Source organism: Acanthaster planci, linkage group LG05 (genome assembly GCF_054643075.1).
Source record: "Acanthaster planci isolate LZ-2023a linkage group LG05, COTS_SCS, whole genome shotgun sequence".
Lineage (NCBI taxonomy): Eukaryota > Metazoa > Echinodermata > Asteroidea > Valvatida > Acanthasteridae > Acanthaster > Acanthaster planci.
The window spans coordinates 10,596,646-10,621,385 of record NC_141781.1 but is presented as its reverse complement, the minus strand read 5'-3'; the positions used below and the strand labels follow the sequence as shown (position 1 = coordinate 10,621,385).

The window sequence follows — 24,740 nt, the reverse complement described above, 5'->3', positions numbered from 1 at the left end:
ATAAAGTGCTCCAACCACTAGGCTGGTTCTCATTTGTTCCTTTGAAAGTCTATAGTGTGGAGACTGCAACCAGCCAGCCAGCCATTACCGGATAAACAGCACACTTGGCATTTGTGGAATAAGTTTCTGGAAGTGCCATCTACATGTACATGCCTTTGGTAGTTAGGCCACAAAGGAAGACCTTTTAAAATACATACTTTTTATACAGGAGGTGCTTTCTAAAATGGTGCTATCCGGACCAATTTGAAATGATCATTTAGATATATTGGTGCTTAGTCTACCTTGTGAATTGCCAAGGATAGCAAACCAGCGCCAATTTTGGAGTCCACAAATACAACCAGTGGAGGTCTGCAGAAAAGGAGAAAAAAAGTACAGAAATTGTCATCGATGCATAAAGAGCAAACACTAGAATTGGGCAGAAGAACATTTTCACTTTTTGGAACTCACCTGTAATGCTTGGGGTCCTGCAGTATGGCAAAGAGGTTCTTCTTCTTGGCTGGTTCCTCAACCCACATCACAATCTGCCTGACAGAGGTACATGGAGTGTTGGGCTGAAAGGGGTGGGGAACCAGTGACAATGAAAAATCAGCATGTATCAACTTAGCAAATGATATACAAATTAATCACATTCTATAACCAACAAAAACTACAGAAAAAAAAAATACTTTTCACAGGAATTTCAGTTAGGAAGTACGTCATGATGCACTTGATTTCTTCATATTTAAACTTTTGTGATATCCAAATTCAACCATTACAACAAAGCAAAAAAATCTCATTCATCATAATTGCTCCATGAAGTTGATATGAAATAGACGCAAGATATTACTTGTCCAGTACTTGTCACAAGAAGACACAATTTATTTCATTTTGAATTCAAAATCTCTTTACTCTATGCAAAACAAAAAGCAAACACCTCTAAAGCTGAATTCTAATTTGAAAGACTTAATCTGACCATTTTGTCCCCAAAATGGACAATTTTCAGATCCCCTTTCCCACTCATATTGCACACTGTAGGGCATCTTGAACATCTCGCCAGAATTACTCTGCAAAAATATACAGGGATGTAGACATTTACCTTGCCAACTGAGATATACAGGGGACTGCGAAGAAGCGATGTGGCCATCTTCTCAATAGAGGGCGGTATTGTAGCTGAGAACAGCATTGTTTGGTGAGACTCTGGCAGATGGTCTATGACCTCAATCACCTGCATGTCATGAGAGTGAATTTGAACATTTACTCAGTACGAAAACTAATATGCCACAATAATTCTTTTCAAACTGCATTCTCACATGTCAGTGACTGAAAACTTCTTTCCCTGACAATATTCAATTTGGTACTTTTCTTGAAACAGATGAGAAATATTGAAACTATATCAGGGTCAATTTGAAATATTCTGCAAGTAAAGCTCTTGGTATTGAAAAGTAAAACTTTTCAAATTTAACCCATTAGATTCAACGTATCATTTCTAAGTCCCGTAGTTGCGGGCCACTACAGAGAGAATTCAAATTGTCACTTGCGCATGATCAGCTGGACCATTCCTGGCATAAGGCAGTGTTGACATACCTGCTGTTGAAAGCCTTTGTGTAGCATTGTGTCAACCTCATCAATTACAACCACCTTAATGGCTGCTAATGACACACCTGTCAACAAAATACACATGACAACACATATCATTAAAATAAGTTTATGCTCATTTTGATAAATTCTAACAAATCATTTGCAATTCTGTACTCTTTATGACAGCAATTGCAAGAATGGGTATTGAATTAGTAATTAACTTAAAACGAAAATTACCAACAATCACCATACAATGTTCTTCTCAACACCTAGCCACCCCCAAATTTGAAATAATCTAAAATATTTCCTAGCCACAATAGACCAAAATAAGCATGACATCACTGCTAGGCCCCCCCATCACTGACCGTCTCGGCCAAGGACGTCCAAGATTCTGCCAGGGGTTGCGATGACAAGCTGGATGTCTTGCTTCAGTCGGTGCAGCTGGGTGGGGAGTGGCACTCCGCCTACAACCAGAGCTGTGCGCATGTTGGGCAGCCCTGACGAAGATAAAAAACAGTGCAGGAAATCAACACTACTTAAACATTTACAGGGGTTGGACCGAGTTAGCCACTGAACCTTTCCCACTTCCGATGTTGAGCTGATGAAGCAACCCAGATAGGTCATGAAACTCTGTGCTTTCCCATATGAAGTTTCATAGGCCACTGTCTTGTTTGAAAAAATTTGGGGGGGTTTTATTACCCAGATGTCTCAGAACCTTCACTAATTCAATCCTAGCTATCCAGCGGTCTGGTATGGTGACTTGTGGATGGAATATACATGTATAAAGCTTTAAACTGGTACCGTTTTTCCTTGTGGATACAAAATACTGAAGTACACGAAAAACTGGGTATTTCAAATTCAAATCTTTAACACATTCACTGCTGACAACAAGTATACTCGTAGTAACAGGTGTACCGGATTCTGTCACTTCAAGTATACTCGTAGTAACAGGTGTACCGGATTCTGTCACTTCAAGTATACTCGTAGTAACAGGTGTACCGGATTCTGTCACTTCAAGTAAACTCGTAGTAACAGGTGTACCGGATTCTGTCACTTTAGGTATACTCCTAGGAAATGATAGGCTACTGCAACGTAACTTGACTACACTAGCATCACTAAGAGCATAACAAACACACTGCTGGCAGTGTCCAGGACATTCATCTGCAAAATGCTCATGTTCAAATCAAATATGCGCGCATTTGGACAACATTTGGCAAATGGGAATGCCCTGTGGAATTAGGTGTGGCAGTCAAGGTGTTAATCTAGTTGTGCATCTTTTCATTATCTTGTGATAATCTTGTGGGTTTCTCAATGTGTGGCTATACAAATCCTAAATCATATACATGTATGTAGTCTGATTTCAAGCCAGCTCTGTTAACCTTGCATCAGTTCCTTGGCTTGCTCTTCAATCTGCATGGCAAGCTCTCTGGATGGTGACAGGATCAACCCCAGGGGTCCCTTCTCATCTGTGCTATCTCTAAAGCACATGATGTTGAAGATTTGAAGAATGGTGGGAACAAGAAAAGCAGCAGCTACAGAGAGAAAACAAAAGTGAAATTGCTATAAGAAATATGTACAAAATCATGAGAAATGGGCTTCAAAGAATCTATATAAAAGGCTTTTAGCAACACTGCAGCCAATTTCACAAAACTTTACACAATGGCATAACTCCACTTATGCTACATTTTATTGCATAGTTGTGCAACAAATTTAAAGCAATTTCATGAAACTTATGCACTGCCTAAGTCCGCGACTTATGGAACAAATCATTGCGTAACTCACGCAGTCCTTTTAAGGGGTGTAAGTTGCACTAAATGAAGCAAAAATGAACTATTTGACTAGCTTATCCTGTCCGGTTAAGCCTCATCATTGCTGAACTTAACAAGGCTTATACAAGAAACGTACAACTTTGTTGTGGAAGGTCATGAGAAAACTGCAAGATTTTCTGTGCGGTTTCGACGAAGACAAGAGGGAAACTTTTTCAAAATGGCGGGCGGAGGTGATTCAACAACTGTTTGATGACTGCTGTTATACTCGAAAGGTACAGCTGTTGTAAAAGCCTTTTTGGTCCTTGACCAAGAAATTTATTATCATCAAAACGTGGTGCAGCTACACATCTTTTCGTGAAATGAAACATTTGCAGCTGCGGCATAAAGTTGTGCCACGAGGCTTCTGCATGGTTCAAAGTTACGCCACGTTTGAAATAGGCTGCTGCAGACCTCAATCTTGCTTTACACAACCAAAAGTACTGTACCCATAGCAACCAAAGTACTGTATCCGTAACATCGGAAGAATTTTATGCATGAATACCAGCACTGTGTACAAATGCACCCGGTGTACAAGTTGTGCACTTTCCAAAGTACAAGCACTAGAGAGCTGGGTTCAGACATTTTACAAAGAAAAAGTCTGAGAAAAATGCTGGTACATTTTGAATAAATTTCTATTTCAAAGACAGGTACTTTTTGTATTTTCAGATCAAATGAATCAGTCATCACCAAACCAAGCAGAATATATGGGAGAGGTACTATGAAACTCTGTTGACTGCTTTAGCTTGTAGTGCTTATACTAGCCTCCTTCAGTGATCTATGGAGTGTTCTATTGTCCCAAGGTGAAGCCATGAGAAAGCGAATGCTCACCCCAGGAAGCCATAGGTTCACTACATCACTCAAAGCTGTCAACATTTCCATACTACTCTACAGCAGTGTGCTTCATCAAATTAAACCACAACTCACAGAGCACATATCAGAGCAATAAGGTTATGTGTGTAGTTTAAGCACCGTGCCGTACTTTTGCCAGAGCTGGTCTGTGCGCACACCATCATGTCACGCCACCTGAGCGCTGCCGGTATGACTTGCATCTGGACTGGCGTGGGCGTGTTGTATCCCACACTGGCCAGATTGGACCCCACTGGAACAAAAACAAAACAAGATTCCGGGAAATTGTACCATGGGTGTCAAACTGTTGACAGCGAAACGTGGCAAACTTTTTGATCATCTTGATCCAAATAATTCTTTTCTAAAAAACAAATGAAATGAAATGCAGCTTGGGTGAATCCTTTACACAGGGTAAAGTTGGAGCTTCAGTCTTTAGGCCTGTACCATTCTCATAGAGGTACGCAGTCATAAGGCTGTTGTATAAAGATCTCATTCCCTCAACTTTAACAGAAGGGCAAGGGGCACCTCTGGTCCTACACTCAACACTACTGCAGTTCGTCCATTCAGTTGAATTTTTAACTTCCTGTGGTATTTTGCACCACCAAGCTCTGCATATTAATGATGCACATAATTCATCTAAAATCACCAGTAAGTAACCTCAACTACTTTGGGAGATCAAACTTTCTTGTTTCTTATATCAAGTATCAAAATTTCAAAATGTTGGGGGAAAGAAAACTGGTTCAGTACTTTTCTTTGGAGCACCAAGGTGAGAGAATTCAATAATTGGTCTCGGTACATCTACGCCTTCAACAAAGAGTTCGACCTGCAAAGTAAGTTGACGGGAAAAAAGATATTTAAAAAATTGTATTTAATCTCAGGTACTCATTCAAATGGTAATAAATTCAAAGTTTAATATGACCCAGTGTCCAGATATCTCCCAGACACCCGGTGGGCCATTTCTCCAAACTTTTTTGGCAACTGCATGGAGAACTTCAAGAACTCTGACACCCATTTTTAAAATCCAGATGTTTTGAAGTGCTGGTTAAATAATCTGGATCACGTGCATTCTTGCATCCTGAGTCTCATGTAACCATACTGCAGTCCATCCCAACAATCCATTGTCTTAAAGTGCTGAGGAAAAGGCGTCCAATATATTGACATCTAGGGTTTTGGAGGTAGATTGGGTACTCAAAACTCAGTATACAATAGATTTATCTCTTGGAAATCAACAGAAGAGAAATAAGAGGCGATTTCTTTCAAAGACCAACTGGGCCGATTTCGGAAACACGCGAGGTCAAATTTTGTGTTTATGTTGGGTTGATTTTGTCATTTGGGAGAAAGGCACAACAGGCATGCATAAAGCATGCATGAAGATACAAGCAAACTGGTATCTTGTGGCCTAAATGCATTAAAAAGAGTTTTAATGACGTGTAGAAGATGCAAAGTATTATACATTAAACTCTACGATGCATAACCCTAAAGTCTTCCTCTTAGCTGGTCAAAATAATTGTGATATTTTTTCCGAAATGAAGGGGTACGAGATGTTGAAGGTGGAGAGGAACATATTTTTCGTGGCATACATGTGAGAGTGCACTCGTGTTAACAGTGTGGCAACAGACTATTCATAGAATAACACGGTCAGCATAGGAGTCAGTACCCAGACCAGAATCTTGGGTTGAATTGCAGGCTACCTTGTAATGTGTGCACACATGTGAAGCTTAAGTTTTTAGAAAAGACAGCAACCCAGGTGCAGGCTTGTTTATTGCCGTGTCTACAATTTTCAATGTGTCAAAGAAAAAGAGATAAACACATAAAGGATTCTTCTCATGAAAGTGAGTGGATTTGATTCCTATGAAAGTAACCATTTACTCATCGATGAATGAGGATGATGGCAGGCAACCTTGCAGTGTTGCGGGGCTGCTGTGCGGTCCCAAACCTGGCCATGGTCCAGCAGCACAGTACTGCCATCACCAGCAGATGCAACACAACACAAGCAGTCGGCGAGGCTTATGCGTCACTTTTCTCAGTTCAGAGTGCTTTGCAGACGCTGGATATTTGTCAAAGCAGTCCTCAAATCCTTGGCATATTACTTTTATCTGCGACGACTGGGTAGGTTTAAAATCTGCCCTTAATGTGCTGTCTGGGAATAATCAATTCAATGCAGTATTGCACCAAAACGTCGAGACCAAGTCTCAGTGTACAAGATTCCTGTCCAAAGCTACAAACTGCACAAGACCGGGGTATGTTTTATTTTATAACAAAAACACAACAAATCATGCACTTATACTTGATGGATGGAACAATCAACATAGTGGACAGGAACCGCGCAAGAACACTGCATTTGAGCATGCCTCTTCTACGAGACTCATGAGTAAGATACACACTGTTTACAACTACATCTCCCATACGACGTTTTGGAGTCACTGGCATTAATACATAATGAGTGTTTCTGAAATCGGCAAAAAAGGGACTCACAGAAGCCCATTTTTCGGACATTTTTTCCGCCATAAATGGGAAAAGTGTTCCATTTTTCATGTTAATTTTGAAAGATAGTCTTGTCTCCAATTGTTTTTATAATTGGGGAAAGAAGGATTTCTACCTCTTTTAGTTTAAGAGCCGTTCAGGATTGAGCCTAGGGCATTCATAATTCTTTTAATACCTGAGCCCTGATTTCTTGGACCTGCTCCTTGGTGAGGTCCGACACCTCATCATGCTCCTTGTAGATGTAGCCGATTGGCTCTTCCTCCATGGGTGTGTCAGCAGGGCTCATTTCTGGTTGGCTATCTTCTCCTGGAGCAGCTAGCTGATTCTGAAATACAAAATGCCACTGGTGAGGTAAGCCTGAACGAGCCAGTTTGCTGTCCACCAGCATATGACCCCAAAATAGGAAACATGACTAAGGTCATTTGCAAACTGCAGCACACATATGCAAGGTCTGCCCTATCAGCACAGCCATATCTTGGCTAGTACATATGCTTTGTTCTTGAATGGCCTTGCATTTTGAAAAAACCAACTGGCTCACTGTGAAAAGTTAAAAATACCATATAATGGGCCCAAAAATATGTATGGCCTTCAATAACTTTAAGCACAGCCACTTTATTTCACTTTTATTTAAGCTAGCCCAATGATTCGCGATTTTTATTTAAGTTAAAAACTCCCTGTCAAATAACAATCTGAACCACTTGGAAGGTATACCAATCCTGCTGTCAGGCCAAGCCTTGCCAAGTTCCTGGCCTTGCACTCGCGGCTACACACGTCAGCTTCTGTCTGGTCGCAGATGTAGGCTCCATACCTCCCGCACATCACACAGACTGGCTCCTCATCACTGACTGGCCACCTCTGGTTCTTGCTGTATGAGACGACCTCCTCCTGTCCCTCCTCAGTGACCTCCTGATTGTGATCTTCACAGTCTGAATCTTCTGTCTCGTCCTTGTCATCCTCTGTGTCAGTTGCATCTTCTGTGACATCATCCCCGGTGTCTCTGCAAACTGCCTTTAGCCCCCCACCTCTTTTGATCCTGTCAACAGACCGTCTAATCTCAGCAATGTCAAGAGGGAGATGTGAACTGATCCCACTTCTGACACCAATATCTGTTTCTCCCTTACGGTCTTCTTTTAGCTTAACCTTCTCTGCCTCTGTCACTGAATCTGTTGTACATGTTTCATCTGCTTGCTGAAGGCATGCAGTGTCTGTTTCCAGAGAAGTAGCCCCAATACTTGTTGAAGATGTTCTATTCTCCGGTTCCTTTGATGTGCCTTCCAACACCAAAAGTGGGGATTCTGAACCATTTCCAGTATTTTGGCAAAACAGTACTATTTCATTCTTGGTGTTATCTTCAGTGAGTTTTTGAGCTCCCTTTTCAGAAATAAAAGGTGCAGTTGTTTCTGGTGTGTCAGGTCTCAGTACGTGTGACCCAGCACTTTCCTGACCAGCACCGCCTTGGCTATCTGTTGGGACAGAGTCACTCTCCTGGTCACGTTGAGTTTGCCCAGCAGTGTTAGCTGGATATTCAGCTTTAGCTTGTGGTCTTGATTTCACTGGCTTTGTCGCTGGTTTATGCTTCACTGCCCTCGGCACAAACATTTTGTTGGTCTGTATCTGAAATGAAAAATGAAACAACGTTTTATATGGAAATACATGTGTGTGAGCCTACAAACCAGACTCGAGTGGACCTCTCTCCCCGTAACTTCTTTACAGGTGATTTTTTTTTTCAGCATTCAATTTTTCATGCCTGACTGAAAACTCAGCTCTACAGCCTATGGTGTGGGAGGATTTGCAAATTTCTCTACAAACCAGAGAGCTGGATTCTCTAAGCTAGCTAACTTGTCTATATTGTAGTCCAGCGGAATACTAACTACAGCTTTGCATATGGCCTCTTTTACCACTGGGTAATCATAAGATCATGACCAAGCATCAAGATTCATAGGGTCCTATTCCATGGTATGATGACCAAATATCAAAACAGAGAATTTGGAGAGTCCTTACTTCAATCGTTTCACACCCCTCCCCTCCTGTCCAGGGCTTCCCCAGTTGTATTAGTCTGATAGTTGAAAACACACTGCCAAGTTTGGGGATCTAGAGCTGCCCAAGGTCTTAAGTCAGGTTTTGGTTACATTTTTCGAGCCCAAACGTTAGCACCAAAGATGTGATTTTGATCATGTTTGGGATGTTAATAATAACATTTTCAACACTGGTACAACACATGGAAGGGCTGTCCCACAGATCAAGATACATCGCTGCACAGGGCTTGTTTGTTTGGATCTGCATCTTGATCAGTGATCCCAAAGCATGCAAAGCTGGTTCACACTATCCATTATAGGGAATTCTGGTGTCAGTGAACCAACTTTAGATCCCTGATCGCAAACGGGATTCGCATGAAACATGCAAGTCCATTAAGTGACAATTCCCATGTTGTGGGTGGGCCAGTCCCTGGAAAGGGTTGGAGGAAACAATGTTGATGGACGGACATGATGCCTGGAAGCCAGTCGAACCAATTTGAAAGATTTACATGTCTAGGAACTTGGGTTGTAGGCCTACGGTTAGACCACACACAGTAGTCAGTTTGATCAGAATTTTCTCTGAGACTGAAGTACCAGTTTAAAACAGCAGAATTTGGGAAGAGTTCCATCAGTCATATGGACGCCAGTAATTCTTCCCTACAGTGACTAGCTATCAGAAAGTACAAACATGTCCCAAGGTTCAATTTAGGAGGGAAAATACAAAGTCGTTTCTTAAGAAAACACTTAAAATCTTTCAGTCCAGTCCCATAGACTTGTGCACAGGGTGTCAAGCGGCGTCCGTATACATGTATACATACAGTAAAGTTATACCAGGAAGGAAAATGGTTGTGGACAGGGTCCCATAAAAGCAGTGCTTGTCGAATAGGGATCCCATTAGGAACAATAAGCATTATTACGAACAATACAATAATTATGACAAATTAGGATTAGACAAGAACTTAGAAGACAGTAAGCATGGTAAGACACGTAAACAACTGACCAAGCCCTGTAAGACACAAAAACTAAATGATGTTAATTAAAATTTGAATACCCACTTAGTAGTTTAACTTTATATTTACGTTTGAATGTTGTAGTATGGAACTCTCCCCCCGAATTTTTCTAGATTTCCCGGCAAAAATGTCAAAAGAGCACATTAACCTACAGCAGCACATGTCCACCTCCAAGCGCGGCCCAGCTGAGTTACAAGAAGAGGCCAGTGGCTGGTACTCTTCGTCAATGCATACAATTACAAACGAAAATTTACCAGCTAAAAAAGACCTAAAATAAAAGATAGACTACAAGAGATAGCGGGTGGAGTGAATGTGAAAATTATGCGCAATACGTACATTTTCTTCTTTAGAGCCATGGATTATAGAGAATAAAAACCGCATCGCAATCGAAGTTAAGAAAATGGCTGCCCCCGTTGTGAAACTTGCGAGTCACGTAAGTTTATCCGTTTATTGAACTGATTCAGTAATTTTTTCAATGATGTAAGGTAGTATTGAAAAAATACTACTAAGAGATTCATTTCACCATTTTAGGAACAGAATGAAGTTGAATTTCAAACGTGTTGGGGATGGAATTAAATCACGTGCGTGCGACATGCCTTAGCCGGCTCTCGCCGCTATTTTGCATGGACTGCAACGCTGCATTGATTTTCATTGAAATCAAATTGTGCATGATGTAATCTTGCTATCGTCAGAGTTGTATTTGGGGGTATCATGCCGCCTCAATCAAAATAATCACTGTTAGTGTTAGATAAAAAATGTCTCACCTTCTAATTCTATCTCTCTTTTCTCTGACACATGTCTGACATGTGAGACATTCATAATGACAATTTGATATTGTCAATGGCAGGCAGGGAACCCCCATTTTTTTTATCATTTTAATCTTTCCAAACTGCTAAGTCCCCCCAAAAAACAACGGCAACACTCACATTGTTTCACTGACCCTATTTTTTGGAAATTTTAAATTGTAAATTATGTTGTGAGAAAATGTGACTTTCTTACTGATAAACTAGCCATTCAAATTTGAATCCACAGTGTGTCATGTGTTTTTCTCATAATTTGCCTCAAAACTCAAAACCCTGCCCTTTTTTGACAATATCAACCATACAGTTATTGAGCATGATATCACAGTCATCTAGGGCCTACCAAGGTGAATTCAAAAGTGAAAATGTAGCTGTCCTTTCTGTTATAGGAACAAGGTCCCCACATTTACAATTTCCGATGAAATAATAAATCATAGCACTCCCCGGCTGTGTAAATTAAAACAAAGATCTTGTGAGTGCCAGTTTTCCTGGCAGATACTTACTGCATTACAATTAGACATCAGTTTAGAACTGAAAGTGCTTCTATTATTATCTATCATTTACTGAAACTTGCTCTAAGTATGAACAATGTAGAGTTTAATAATCTAGTGTTTTATTGATCAAATACATTCATGCACACATTATTAAAACACAAGAAAGCTATCCCTTTCTTTTCATGAATTTGCATTCAAATATTTAAATTTGGAAATAATATTCATATATGCGATCATAAAATATTTGGTTATTCAGATATTCGACACTTCCCTATTGAGTTGGAACAATCATTTGACAAAACTTATTAATATTTCATATTATTACAGTGTGCCAGTGCAAAGTTATTGTGGAGAGTGCCACAGCACGCAGTAAGATTAGGCCAAGTGACAAATGGAAATGTCACACACTTGGCACAGAATCAACTGGATGTCAGACTAGTACAGGTAAAATACATAATTTGCCAATGGGCAGTGATTCATCTGCATTTGTGGTAAACAATCAGCTATTATCATCTGTCTCAGAGATTGAAGGTGTTATCAGTCAAGTACATTGAAGATTTAACATCTAAAATGAATAGGTCTTGAATCACATATGCTGAGACGAGCATTTCCTAAGAATGGATTTACTGCTTGTAGTTTAATTGAGTTCACAAAAACATTTGTTGTTTTAATTTTTGATTATGACAAACACAAGGATATTTCAATTTCCTCCTAATTCTGCATGTATTTTGAAACTAATTGTGTATCACATTGACAAACTATTCCAATTGGTTGACTGCACTTTTCTGTGTGGCTAGATTTGTTTATCATCCAGTGGCTACAAATCTAATATGAAGTTCACTACATTGGACCAAAGTACTGATATCTCATGATTGTAAACTTCTATGAAAATCGTATTTATGTTGTCTTTATTTATTGACTCTCAGGCTAGGAGTTACTCCCAACAACCACAGAGGAAAGGCTTCATAGGACAGTTCATTGAAAACATCAAACTGGACATGGCCAAGAATAAAGAGATGAAGGTCGGGGAATTTGTTCTGACTTTGTCTTTCCAATCCGCACAGAGACATGAAATAATTATTGGAAGTCTGAATTTGTTTGGTCAACCAATCTTAAGATGTTTGTGGGATAGAAAATTATCAAGTGCAACCACTTGAATTGATGAGTTACTACCAAAACATATTGACAAAGGGGATGATTAGTACTTCGAAAATATCTTTATCAAGTTGGAAAGGGGAAACTCTCTGTTTTCGTTTTGCAGGAAAACATCAAGAAATTTCGAGAGGAAGCTGAAAAACTGGAAAAGTCTGACGCTCTTCAGCAAGCAAGGAAGAAATATGTAAGTTGAACATTGTTCATCCACATGATACTTTCCCATAGCCAGGTATGCCGTATGTCACCAGAATTCTTCCAGCATGTCAGAAAGATCATTGGCATGATTGCTGTTGGTCATGTTGGTTGCCATTGATATATTGAGAACGAAAGTGCATAATTGTTTTCAATTTCTCTATCCTTCCACAGGAAACTATTGAAATGGAAACATCCCGGGGAACTGATGCTCTGAAGAGAACTGTGTCAGATATCAAAGATAAAGTACAGAAGGTAATGATCAGAAATTTGGGGCACAAATGACAAACTGTTCATGTGCCCTTAAGAAAGGTTAACTGTTTTGATTAACCCTAACTCCCCAGAGTGATTTACTAGGAACCATACCCATTCACACAAATTCCAACACCATAAGGTAAACTGTTGGACTCTGTTTATTGTGGGTATGCCTGAACCCATGTTAAAGCACAAGCAGTTTAGGGGTACGGTACCCAGTGCCACAAATTCACACACTTTACTGGTGTTCAGTTCTGTGTGGTTAGGGAAGGTTAGGGTTAAGAAGAAGTTGAGGAAGCTATAGTCAGAAATACCAATGATGAAAATTCAAGTAATGACAGCAGTTTCTAATGGGTTTACTCTTACACTGCAGGGGGTGGAGGATGTACAGAAACAAGAATGGGCCAAGAAAGCAGGGAGCATCACCGAGGACATCAGCAAAACGGCCAAGGGGGCGGCAGAGAAGGTCAGCAGGCAAGGGGAGGAGCTCACCAAAACGGCCGCCTACAGGACAATCTCAGATGTGAGTAGACAAAAAATGTCAAATCAATAAAATAAAACCCTGCCGAGTACTAAACAATAATAGTGCTTACTGAAAATAGCCAACCTGCCCAGATCTCATGTTAATTATAAGTTACTGTATTCTGTGACAGAGTGTCAAAGCTGTTAAGCAGGAAATTGATGAGAGTACCACAGCAAAGGCAAGACCATACAGAGCACCTGGTAAGTGAAGTTAGTCAAGCGTCATTACACAGCAATTTGTAGAGAGTAAGCAGGATTAAGAATATTCAGTGTCCAGATCATGCTTATGATACAGAAAAGTATTCGTAGAAATTTCCATAAGAATGTGTATGTACTAAGCAGAATTTCTAATTTGAATCTACATCAGTTTTTAAAGAATAATCAGTTGTAAAAAGCGATATTTGTCAATATTGAGTTTGATCATTGTAACTTTAACCATATGCTGCCCGGGAACCTGGTTTTGGAGACGTTGGCTTTATATGCCCAGACGGGGTGCCTGAAATCGGACAATGGGAACTGGGCCTTGTAACAAAAGACTGCACTCGGAACAAAAGACTGAGCTGCTGGGAATTTCCAACATTTTTTCTGTTGTCAATAGAAGAGGAAATCTGTCATTGTTTTGAAGGATTATACCACTATTTGTGGCATTCAGCATGAGCAGATTACCACCGGAGACAAAAGTTCTTCAGCACTCCAGTGATGAGCGATACAATACCGCTGCACGCTAATCTGGCCCCTATTGAAAAGACGGCAGCAGCACACTGTGTCGGTTTCGGGAACAAAAGGAAATTACGTAACACCACACAATCTGGGCTCTTCTAACAAGGCGGCAGGCCTGGTTGAAATACTCCGGCGTCAATAGATGTTGCCTGTCAGATTAGAGTAGCCACCAGACAGTTATTTGTGTAGGTGTAAACGTCCAGTAAATGAAGTTATGAATTTTTAAAGAATTTTGAAACAAACAAAAAATGAAAACTCACCCGGCACAGCAGAATCAACATAGATAAATGGCCCGGCAGGAAGTGGTTAAGATTATTGTTTTCAAAATTTAAACCCATCAGTATTGCACCAACCAGTACAAATGAAGCTGCTTGATTCTTTGGGGCTGTCTTTTCATTTAAATGTACACTTGATCTTGTTTCTTGATTCGTGAAATAGTAAAACTCCGCAAGCGAACAGATGGATTTGCAGATGGACAAGAATCAAGGAGAATATTTGAAGCCAATGAGTGAGTATCTTTAATTCTTGTTCATAATTTTTTTAATGCCATGTTAACAACTTGAGGATTTGGCTGTAGTAGAGAAATTGCTTTGACACCAGTCAGGTTTGTTAAGGAGGCAATCCATCAATGCATGTAACGAAGCACCGCGAAACTATTTAGGCCACAGACGCCATTTTCCAACTTTGGTGATTGGCATTTGGGGCACCTTAGTTACCCAGTCAGAAATCACTCTTAGAAATTTTCCATGTGGTTTTGTACTCAAATGGGGAAATTTTTACAAGTTACAAAATTATTACAATTACAGTTATGATCTTCAACAATTCCTCTGCCCTACCCTTCTATGTAATCCAAAGTCTAAATTCTGTCTGAAGAATGCTTTGGTCGTTACTGGCAATGACGTAACTTCCATGAACATGACCAGTGGAAGTCAACTACTTCACGGATATTAAGTTACCTACTTCAGCCTAGTTTGGGAATAGCGGTTCATATATTTCAGGAGATGTTCCTTATTTGTTTTTGGTTTAGGGATGCTACGGGTATGGTTCTACACAAAGATTCCAGGTGGTACAAACAATGGAGCGAATTCAAGGAGAACAGTCATGTCTTTAATAGTAAGTATGGATCAGTGGAAATTGAGGAGATGAGCCCGTGGCAAACCCAGATTGGTACAGTACAATTTCATTACAATGCACGTAATAGAGGTTTGTTTTTATTTATTTTAAGAATTCAAAACAAGGATTTCTCAGAAGTGCTAATGGCATTTTTGCTCACAGATATGAAGAGATTTATCAGGATAGTGTAAGACATGTAAGTTTAAGAATTAGGGAACTTTATTTACAAAATCTGATGACTTAGAGGCCCAGACATTGCATTCCTAGCAGAACTCTTTCAGAAAGGCATTTTGCCTGTGAGAGAGATTCTAATATGATCAAACATCAAGCCCATTAACTTTTTACCATTTGTATGTTTGTGGTCACTGTAACCAGAATGCAGTTTGTAGAAGTCTGGTATTTTTCATCATTGAAAATCTGGTGAGCCCAGCTGGGTTGCAGGGGTGCAATGGGTTAACCAATGTGCTGAATGGAGCTACTGTGTTCATTTCTCAGTTGTCTCACGGCTAGAGCAAATATCATTTTACTAGTGACAGATAAAAAATATCACCAAGAAATTTACCAATATGGGTGTGCTGTCAAATATATGTGTTTTCAACTGTTGTTAAGAGTTGAATATCAGAAAGTCTGGACAAATATCCACATTAATTCCGCTGAAAATGAGACTATGGCCACCAATTCAATCAAATTACTGATGAAAAGGTTTCTCTTTATAAATTTCAACCATCTTTCTCCTGCCCCAGAAATGTTTGACTTGAAAATGCGGTATGACGAGAGCGACAACGTGGTAGTGCGGGCTTCCAGGGCAGTCACCGACAAAGTCAGCCAGCTTCTAGGTGAGCTTTCTCTCTGCCTTGTCCAAATTATTTGGCTACTGCAGGCCGTCGTGCACAAGTCTGTGAGAAATGGCAACAGTCACTAGCTAATGGCTCTCATAGGCACGTGAGCTATATCTAGCCTTAGTCATCATCAAGTCCTTCTCCCTCACTCTCATACTTGCTTTCATAATTGCTCTATTTGCATAATTGCTCTACTTGCATAATTGCTCTACTTGCATAATTGCTCTACTTGCATAATTGCTCTACGTGCATAATTGCTCTACTTGCATGTTTGCGCTACTTGCATAATTGCTCTAACTTGCATAATTGCTTTGATTTTAGCGAGCCCATTGGAGGCAGAAACTATTTTGTGGAGAAGATAAAGTAGTTTGTTATTCTAAGCTGAGCGTACACAAAATGATGTCCACCTCAGGTCATTTGGGATAATCAGAGTGCATACACTAGATTAGCCCCTTTTAGTGCAGCTGCAACATTGATTGTGTACAGCGAACATATTCAGGCTGGTGCGAATACCAAATGACCTTCCCTCACTGAAACACTGAATTGTAATGTTGCCATCAAGGGAGTGTTCTTATGCCAAGTGTTCTGTCGTAGGCATGTGAATCCTTCTGAGACTGCACCGTCTGTGGTAGTTGTAGGCAATCAACCACATAAACTGTACATTGTCCACTTGAATTTGATATTTCTCGGTGTTCAATCATTTCACTGCAGGTGGTGTATTCTCTCCAACGGAAATGTCAGAGGTCCTAACCGAAATCCTCAAGGTGGATCCACACTTTTCAAAGCAGGAATTCCTTTATTTATGTGAGCATGAAATCATACCAAATGTTCTTGAGGTAAGACTTGAAATTCCAACTGCAAAATGTGCCTAACATTTAAACTTTACAGTTGTTCAGAAAGAATTGTAATTTTCTCGTTCAAACCAAATGGATGTGATTTATTGAGAAAGTACACTGCCGTTGTCAGAGGAGGGTAGACTCAAGATCAGAGGGTCAGGGGCTCTAATCCAGCAGCTGAACGTATGCCATGTCCCTAGGCAACCCACTGTACCTCTACTTTCCTTTCTCTACTCGGGCGTGAAATAGTGGCGGCATTAACAGGGCAATAACTTTTCTTGAATTAGCATCCCATCGGGGGTAGGGGGAGAAATACTTTCAGATGGTCCATGCCAAAGAAAGTGACAATAATCATTGGCCTGATAAACCCCAGTGGCTCGGCACAGACTTGGCTTCGTATCTTGCTATTACAGAGTGTCGTATGTGGAAATGTGCTTCCTCCTATTCATAAATTTAGTCATTTAGTCAAGCCTAAGATGTACAGAAGGGGAAAGAAATTGCTGCAGACAATTTTCATTCAGCAATTTTCTCTTTTTTTTAACAGGCCATGATACGAGGCGATTTAGAAGTACTCAAGGATTGGTGTTACGAAGCGGTAAGTCATTTTGCGTTGTTTTCAAGTGAGGCCAAGCACAATTTTACACAAATGTTAAGTATTTGAGTTTGTTCTTTGCCGACGAGGAAATGATATTTTGAGAGATTTTAGAAGCCTCAGTTTACCGGCATTAGTTTTCCATGGCAGCCTTTTAAAAGGTTGAAGGGAAATGTCTTTCTACATTTGTATTGATACAGATTAAATTTTCTGTTCTCTGTTCACAGCCGTATAGCCAGCTTGCCACACCAATCAAACAAGCTAAAGCAATGGGCTATATGTTTGATAATAAAATTCTGGATATCGATAACTTAGATGTAAGTATTGTCTCGCAGGTGTAGTTTTAATGATCCTGTCTCCTTGTCATCGTATCAGAAAACTCTTAATGCATCTAAGAATTAGGATTGTATTCCCTGCATTTGTAGGTCAGCTTTCCATGGCTTCCATTTCATAAAACTCTTCCACAGAGAGAATTTTTTGTGAGCTGGTTCATACTTGGCACAAGAGCAAACACGAATGTGGAATTCTGATCAGTCAAATATTCATTCCGTGAATTTGCAAAAGTTGAATGCATTTCAACAAAATGCAAAACAAATGTTTTGTGACGTCAACTTTGTTCCACTTAAGTGTTCGTCTGAAGCATGGAGTTCATGTAAGGACCATTATGTCACATCGCACAGCACTCCGGTTATCAGTTTTGGCAAACCGAATCCCTGCGTTCTGCAAATTTATTTAAAAAATTGCTTCTTCTTGCTTCCTGAAATTCATTCAGCTCAGTGAAATAGACGTCTCTGTACTGATGATGTCATACTGCGTTTATGTGTGTGCTTTCCCATGATGCTCAGTGGACCATGGGCCTCCACTGGCCCCATAGCAAAGTGCACATTCAGTCAACTCTTGTTGTAATGAACACTGTTGTGACAAAATTCTGTAATGAAGAAAAGTTTTTGAGACTCCTCATTTCTTGATTTCTTATGTTTTTCTTTGTTTTTCCACTTCTCTTATAACAAAGCTATGATGATAATAAAGTAATTTGTCTGCTCCAATTGTGTACACAAAGTGTGACACCATCAGTACATAGGCCTGTTTACCACAGGTATTTGAAGAAATGCCGACTCCACAAAAAATGTGTTACTTCCCATTTCCATTATATGTTTGGGTAACCTGGACTTTGTATACAAATTAGTAATAAGGGAACCCCAAGAAGCCATACCAATACCTACGTGAAATTTATATTTGACACTAACAGCCTCTTTCGTTTTACAGCTCTTTCTTTTCTGTATTTCCCCCCTCCCAGCTTTCTATGGGTAAGATGATGGAACAAGGTCCTGTCTTAGTCATCAGTTTCACTGCACAGCAGCTCATGGTGGTCCGCAATACTAAAGGAGAACTTGTCGAGGGTGATCCGGTAAATGCATGTCTATTCCAAATTCCCCCCCCCCAAAAAAAGATTGTGAGATGAATTCCTTCCTTTTCAGATTAGAACCTAACTCCTCTAAGAGATGATAAACACAAATTACTCTTCAACCCTAACAGTCCTCAATCCTCCACTTGTCCAAGGATTGAGGACTGTTCGGGTTAAAAGAAGATGAAGACATTTAGTGGTTAGTAATCCTATGTGAATGGCACATGTCCTGTGGTAGCCGTAAGAGATGCAATATAGCAAAAGTGCTCCACGTGCAAAGGCCATTTCAACAGCCATCTCCAGCAGTCCAGTCACAGTTTCAATCTCCAGTACAATGTTGCTTTTCTCCCCAGGACAAAGTGCTGCGGGTGACCTACGTCTGGGTGCTGTGCAGGGACCAGGAGGTTCTGGACCCCAATGCTGCCTGGAGGCTGCTGGACCTGTCGGCGAACACGGCCCAGCAGTGGGTCTGATTGCAGGGATGCATGGCCAGGATGCCGACTGAAGCTCAGATCCAGGGCCGACGGGTTGAGGCATGCACCAATGCCAAATGGGGCTGGGAGCTTTTCAAGTCTGACAAATTCCTGGTGTATGTTGAAATTGATAAACAATATTTGTAAAGGAAATCATACTTTTTTACCCAGTGTAAGTAATCAAGACTATCACAGAACAAGACAAGACCATTCACAGGTAACAGGGTGAACAGTGGCAGATATTGCTTTTGTTGCAGTTCATTTTAACAGCTTGTAGCCTGCGTTTAGACAAGCGGTCTTGTGTTGGTCTTCAGGGGTCTTGACTATAACACTGCCATCAACCCCCCCCCCATCCCCTGCAAGGAGGTCAGCGAGACTTGACATAATCACCCAAAACCCAAGGAAGAGTTCACACACACATGGCATCAATACAGCCACGTCCAAATTCCACGGCTACAGCTAGCAGTGACACACATACATGCTCATGGCAGCCACCAGCCAACAACTACGTGCATTTCCCCATAGAAGCATGCTTCATTCCAAGCCATTGGCCAAGTTATTTGGATGAGGTCTGTGCTGTCTAAAGCTTTACAGGAAAGCCTGGAGTCGGGCTTTTGTAGGAGGAGCTGCATTCCTTCCTCCAGGTACTCCCCTGCCCCTCTTGATGGTTCCTTGTCTCATCCTCCCATAAACCAAGTAGTGCATTTATTGAAATAAAGAAGAGGGCTTTCTCCTCCCACAAGTGGTCAGAGCCATCCCTACCACAATGATGTTTTTAGAGAGTACTCGTATAACACTATGACCTGTTTCAAGTGGAACACATTTTGTTGAGTGCAAGTTAAATTTTAAGATGGCTTTTAAATTGATTTATGTGAAGACCTAACACACTGAATTTTTTTGCGAAAACAGCAATGCATGTAGGCAGAGGAAAAACAACAGGGCACAGAAATAATTTCGCATTGAGCTGTGCTTGGTCAAGCTGATTGAAGAGTTTGGGATTTGCATTCCTGATACTTAGACCTCTTACACAGTAAATTGGAACAGGAATATAACATGCTGCATTCACAATTTCAATTTTATGAATTGTTGAATTTTTAATAAATGTGGGTATGCCAGTTTCCATGAAAGAAAAGCAGTCGTGCACTGGGTTGCTCATTTTACATGTATGACTGTTACCTTCATCAGTGACTAACAATCTAACAATGCAAAATGTTATGTTCTTAAGTATCTCCACCCATTCCATTTTGTCCAATTGTGTTTAGAAGGAAAATTTCTACAGTTTTTTTTTTTGGGCATGAAAATTGATTACATCTCGGATGTAGTCATGAAAATAATTACGATTAGTCCAAGCTGTGCTGAAAGTGTTAATACACTGGCACATCAGTGTAATGTATTCAGTCTCACAGGCCGGGACTCCAGAATTGGATTCGAGGAAAATTATCTATTTTCAAGATGTATTTTTGCGTTGGGGAGACGTTAGTTACATTTTGAAATAGTTCGCAGTACCCGCTGCTTCACCTGACTCGGACCGGCCGGCAAGCTCGGTGGTCGAGTGGTTAAGACGTCTGCACTAGTAAGCAGAAGGTTGTAGGTTCGAGTCCAACCTGAGTAAGCTTGTGAATTTTTTCACAAGCTCTAGGACAAGCACCGAGCACACAGTGTTTATCAATATATACGTTGGGTCAGGGCAAAACCCGTTATATAAAAAGGAAAATAATCTACTCTCCATGAAGTTTGAAAATAAATGTGCAAAGTGTTATTTTGTGTGCTTCAGACAATTGTCACATTGCATTGATCAATAAAATGGATTTGTTCAGATCACAGTGACCCTCGTCTGATGTAACTTATTTATTGTTGATGCCTGTTCTAGGAAATGGAAAATCTTTCAAAGCCTAAAAGAAAAGAACTCTAAGAGTCCTGAATTGTCTAATTTCTATATCATTTTTCACAGCCCCAGGGTTAGGAAATACCATTTATGCAAGCTCATCTAAATGGGCGTACAAAAACATAATGGAATTTTGGATTTTCTATAGGTACTTGTTACAAACTAAATTGTTAATTTGATATCCCCTCAGCATAAAATGGCCTTGAAACTCATCATTTTTTAAAAAGACTTTTAGACTGAATTAGTTGCATCCACGTTAACTCAATTCCTTGAATGTTCTCCGTCACTATAATCCGGCACATTTATTCCAAGCTATTGATGGAGTCTTGACGGTCTTGGCACAAAGCAGTCATATCTGGAATGGACGTCTGTTAAGGCAGGTTCACGCCCTGCATACTACATGTAGCACAAGAATGCCTGTTGCATAACTACAAGGGAGCTCAGCATCAGCACAATGACACCATGATATCCGTGACTTCTGCCAAATTCCTAGCCTGAAACAGCAATGCCAGTCCTCACATTCCATCCGATTCTTGATGAACTGCTCGTCATGTACCGCAAGTCCTGTCATTCAACTCCTCTTCTGCCTCGTCAAGTTCCCTGGATTCATCATTATCTAACTCCTGACTCTTGCTCATGCATTGTGCCTCCTTTGGAGTACTCCCGTCTCCTTCGTCTGGGCAGCCCTTGGCCTGGTAGTGGAAAAAGGACTGTCTCTGCTTCTCGGTGAGTTGTCTCAGGTCAGTCTGGAGCTGGCTAGCCGGAGGTGCCTCCTCGGCAGGTGTCACTCCCTGTCTACAATGGGCATGAGGAGAACAAAAGGCTAAGTGTAGTACAAAAAGAACCTTTTATACCAATAAACTAACTTATGGCTGCATCCAAAGTGAAGTAGACTGCAGCAGGCAACAGCAAATGTATGAAATCCATTAGCTGGTACAGATCTTTCATGATTTGTTACATGACAAGCTCAGCTTTGATTGGTCATGAGTACAAAAAACAAACTTTTAGAATAATTCTCAAAACGGTAAAATGTCTCTTGCAAACATGAAAACACTAAAATAATATTTCTACTGAACACTAACTGAAAATGCCTCCCGTTTTAATGCAGACTAAGCATAACGTGCATTTTGAGGCAAAAATTCTTGCAAACCAAGGGTGAACGCTCTGCAAACTCTATTTGGCTGGTTACACAAAGTGGCAGCCAATGTTTGTAGACACAAGAAAAGTCTACGGTGGTTGCATCCACTTCCTACATAGCATTAGCTTTTGCACAAAGGAGCATTATTAAAATTTTGATTCAGCTCATTGACACTGTGAACGGCCTGGATGTGATCTCCCAACAAAAATGGACACGCTATTCGCCTGGATGGGTGATTTTGGTAAGGTTTATCCAATATCGCATCCAGACCACCAAAGTCACATCCGAGCCAGGAATCACATCCTGTGTTTTTTGATGATCCCTGCCAAAATCACATTCACCCCAAACACCTTTCCATTTTTGCAGGGAAATAACTGTCCAGATCGTTCACCATATTATTCCTCAGTTAGTTCCCACATGCTGCAGTCAAGTGTTCAGTCATCAGAGAAACTACATGTACATGTACTTACTCTGTTACAACGTCATTCTTGCCACACTTGGCGCAGACCTTGGCAGCAGTGGCACATGGTTTGCACATAATGTGATATGCTTGGGTGACTGCCTTCTGTTCACACTTAACACTGCGAAAAGAAAATTGACAAGAAAGCTATTAGGGAATGTAATTAACCCTCCTATGCTGAAGTCACTCTTTGGATCACTTGGTAAACACCTCAAAGAAGCACAGCTGTGTTGTGCTGTAAAACCAAAGGAGGGTTAATGGAAACCATTTTCACTTTTAAAGCATCAATTAAGAATGCAAGTAAATGAATGGGGGGGAGCAACTGTTCCAGAAAAAAGTCCCTCAGTGTAGAAATGTACATGTACCTATCAGAAAGTAGTGCAGCATAACCTCCAGTGTAGTCTCTTACACTGGTTTATCTCATCTAAATGATCTATGCGTAGGTTTATTTTACAGATTCACATTTTTATTCGACTGCCAACAAGTGCTCACAGAAGTACTTATGCAACATTCTGACACTTCTTCACCATGCATGTTTATAAATACATTGTAGGTGCTGGTTTTATCCATTTTTATGGAGGGTTAAATTCCACATTGGGAAATCAGAGGGCACCTTTGACAGTTTGACATGATCAATCCTTGTGATTGGCTTTTTGTAATTGCCGTTTGACTCCTGAGTCATTAGGAGCAAGAAGCACAGACAATCCTTACTGTTAATAAGCACACGTCTACATTAGACACGTCCCCATCTTTTGCCACTTGGGTTCAGTCACAGGGTCACGTAGTCCGTGAACATGTACAATAACATCATGTGAAACCAATGCAGATTGACTTTCGGGAGCCTATGAGCAATTTATTCATGTCTGTATTTAATCTGTATAGTTGGCAAGGCAACCAGTGCCATTCCCCAGGAAACATCACACCGATTTGTCATAAGCATGTTTCGGCTTAACCTCAGAAAGGTACTGTTACCATATTCTTACATGTGTCTGATTAGGTTCATTCATGACATTTTTAAAGTTGAAGACTTAAAAAGGTTTAGTCCTAGTAAGTAGGACTTCCCATTGGCCAATTATGGCCAAATAATGTTTTAAAACGGTGATGTAGAGTACTACTGTAGTACTGGTACTATGTCAAGGTACTAAGACTGGGTTTGTAGCTCTATGGTTAGATCCACCTTAGTCCCTTAAACTGGAGGTGGAGTCTCTGTACACTCCTCCATCAAATATTGACTAGTCCAAGTAACAACATGTAGAATTCTCCAAATCTTCTCTTTATATAACAACCAAATACACGTAACTGGGACTCTACCCCTTAAACTGTTGGGTCCAACTTCCGCAGTTCTGGGGGTAACTAGGACTTTACGAATCACTTCTTTTAAATTTATGTCTTTTAAAATCGCCTCTTTTAAAAATCGCCCCTTTTGACATGTTCAACAACCACATAACTAGGGCTCCATCATGTCCATGAATCACCTCTTTTAACATTTGGACAAATGTTAAAACTGGCAATTTGTTGAGTCCTACTGTGAGTTGAAGTCCTAGTTACTCAGACTACTGTACTGACCAGGAAGGCATTGTATACAAAGGGCCCACAGGCCTGGCTAGGTTTAAGTTACAGTGCACTACTTTGATCTGCCATATTTTCCTTCCTTACTTCGAGAACTCAAAGTCACAGCGACTTTGACCATCATGACCATGGCCTACCCATATCTACATCATCAGAACATGACCAGTTACAATTGCAATTGACCGATTTTTCCAAAACGAATGATATTTGGGAAAAACAAGGATAGCTCACCATTTCTTTGGTTGCGTCAGCGGTTTGTACTTCTTGTACTTAATTTTCCATTCAATCTGCTCTCTGCAGCGAGAACACACGCCGCTTACGACCATTTGATTCAACGCTTTCATTTTTCGACTTGTATCATGCAAGTCGTTTTTAAACGCTTTTGTATTCTGATACTTTTGAGACTTCTTCTTCATGTTCCCTTTCTGCGAACTCATTTTCTTGGTAACTCACTAAAACAGTACTTCTAACGTGAGAATCCAAACTAGGTCCTCAGAAAATCGTAGTGTAATCATACACGTGCCTGAAATGAGCGATGACAAGACCGTCCACGTTAAATAGCGCCCCCAATT

The 24,740-nt window shown here is 40.5% G+C and overlaps 3 protein-coding genes across 5 annotated transcripts in view; 1 reads left to right on the top strand and 2 right to left on the bottom strand.

Annotated features, from left to right (window-relative positions):
• Positions 1-10,004, bottom strand: part of ddx59 (DEAD-box helicase 59) — a 14,057-nt gene extending 4,053 nt beyond the window's left edge. For 2 of the 3 annotated variants that reach the window (XM_022240471.2, XM_022240497.2), the window contains exons 1-11: positions 9,790-9,927; positions 7,407-8,309; positions 6,871-7,020; positions 4,959-5,034; positions 4,345-4,464; positions 2,937-3,089; positions 1,923-2,054; positions 1,564-1,640; positions 1,076-1,204; positions 448-551; positions 282-348 (exon numbers count right to left, since the gene is read on the bottom strand). In XM_022240471.2, the coding sequence (XP_022096163.2) occupies positions 282-348; positions 448-551; positions 1,076-1,204; positions 1,564-1,640; positions 1,923-2,054; positions 2,937-3,089; positions 4,345-4,464; positions 4,959-5,034; positions 6,871-7,020; positions 7,407-8,309; positions 9,790-9,882 (2,004 nt within the window). In that variant the 5' untranslated portion in view covers positions 9,883-9,927. Of the gene's footprint in view, positions 1-281; positions 349-447; positions 552-1,075; positions 1,205-1,563; positions 1,641-1,922; positions 2,055-2,936; positions 3,090-4,344; positions 4,465-4,958; positions 5,035-6,870; positions 7,021-7,406; positions 8,310-9,789 lie in introns of all 3 variants that reach the window. The other variant, XM_022240489.2, reaches the window with a different exon arrangement.
• timm44 (translocase of inner mitochondrial membrane 44) lies at positions 10,001-20,943 on the top strand. The gene is made up of 15 exons (XM_022240551.2): positions 10,001-10,153; positions 11,342-11,458; positions 11,941-12,036; positions 12,276-12,353; positions 12,536-12,616; positions 12,990-13,139; positions 13,270-13,339; positions 14,297-14,366; positions 14,886-14,971; positions 15,715-15,807; positions 16,522-16,646; positions 17,191-17,241; positions 17,466-17,555; positions 18,536-18,646; positions 18,997-20,943. Exons 1-15 carry the CDS (start codon positions 10,121-10,123, stop codon positions 19,114-19,116), a joined length of 1,371 nt encoding a protein of 456 aa, XP_022096243.1. The 5' UTR covers positions 10,001-10,120; the 3' UTR covers positions 19,117-20,943.
• On the bottom strand, positions 19,854-24,740 carry LOC110982262 (uncharacterized protein C9orf85 homolog). Its single transcript, XM_022240562.2, has 3 exons — positions 24,400-24,740; positions 22,610-22,720; positions 19,854-21,796 (listed from the first exon to the last, which is right to left on the bottom strand). Exons 1-3 carry the CDS (start codon positions 24,603-24,605, stop codon positions 21,550-21,552), a joined length of 564 nt encoding a protein of 187 aa, XP_022096254.2. The 5' UTR covers positions 24,606-24,740; the 3' UTR covers positions 19,854-21,549.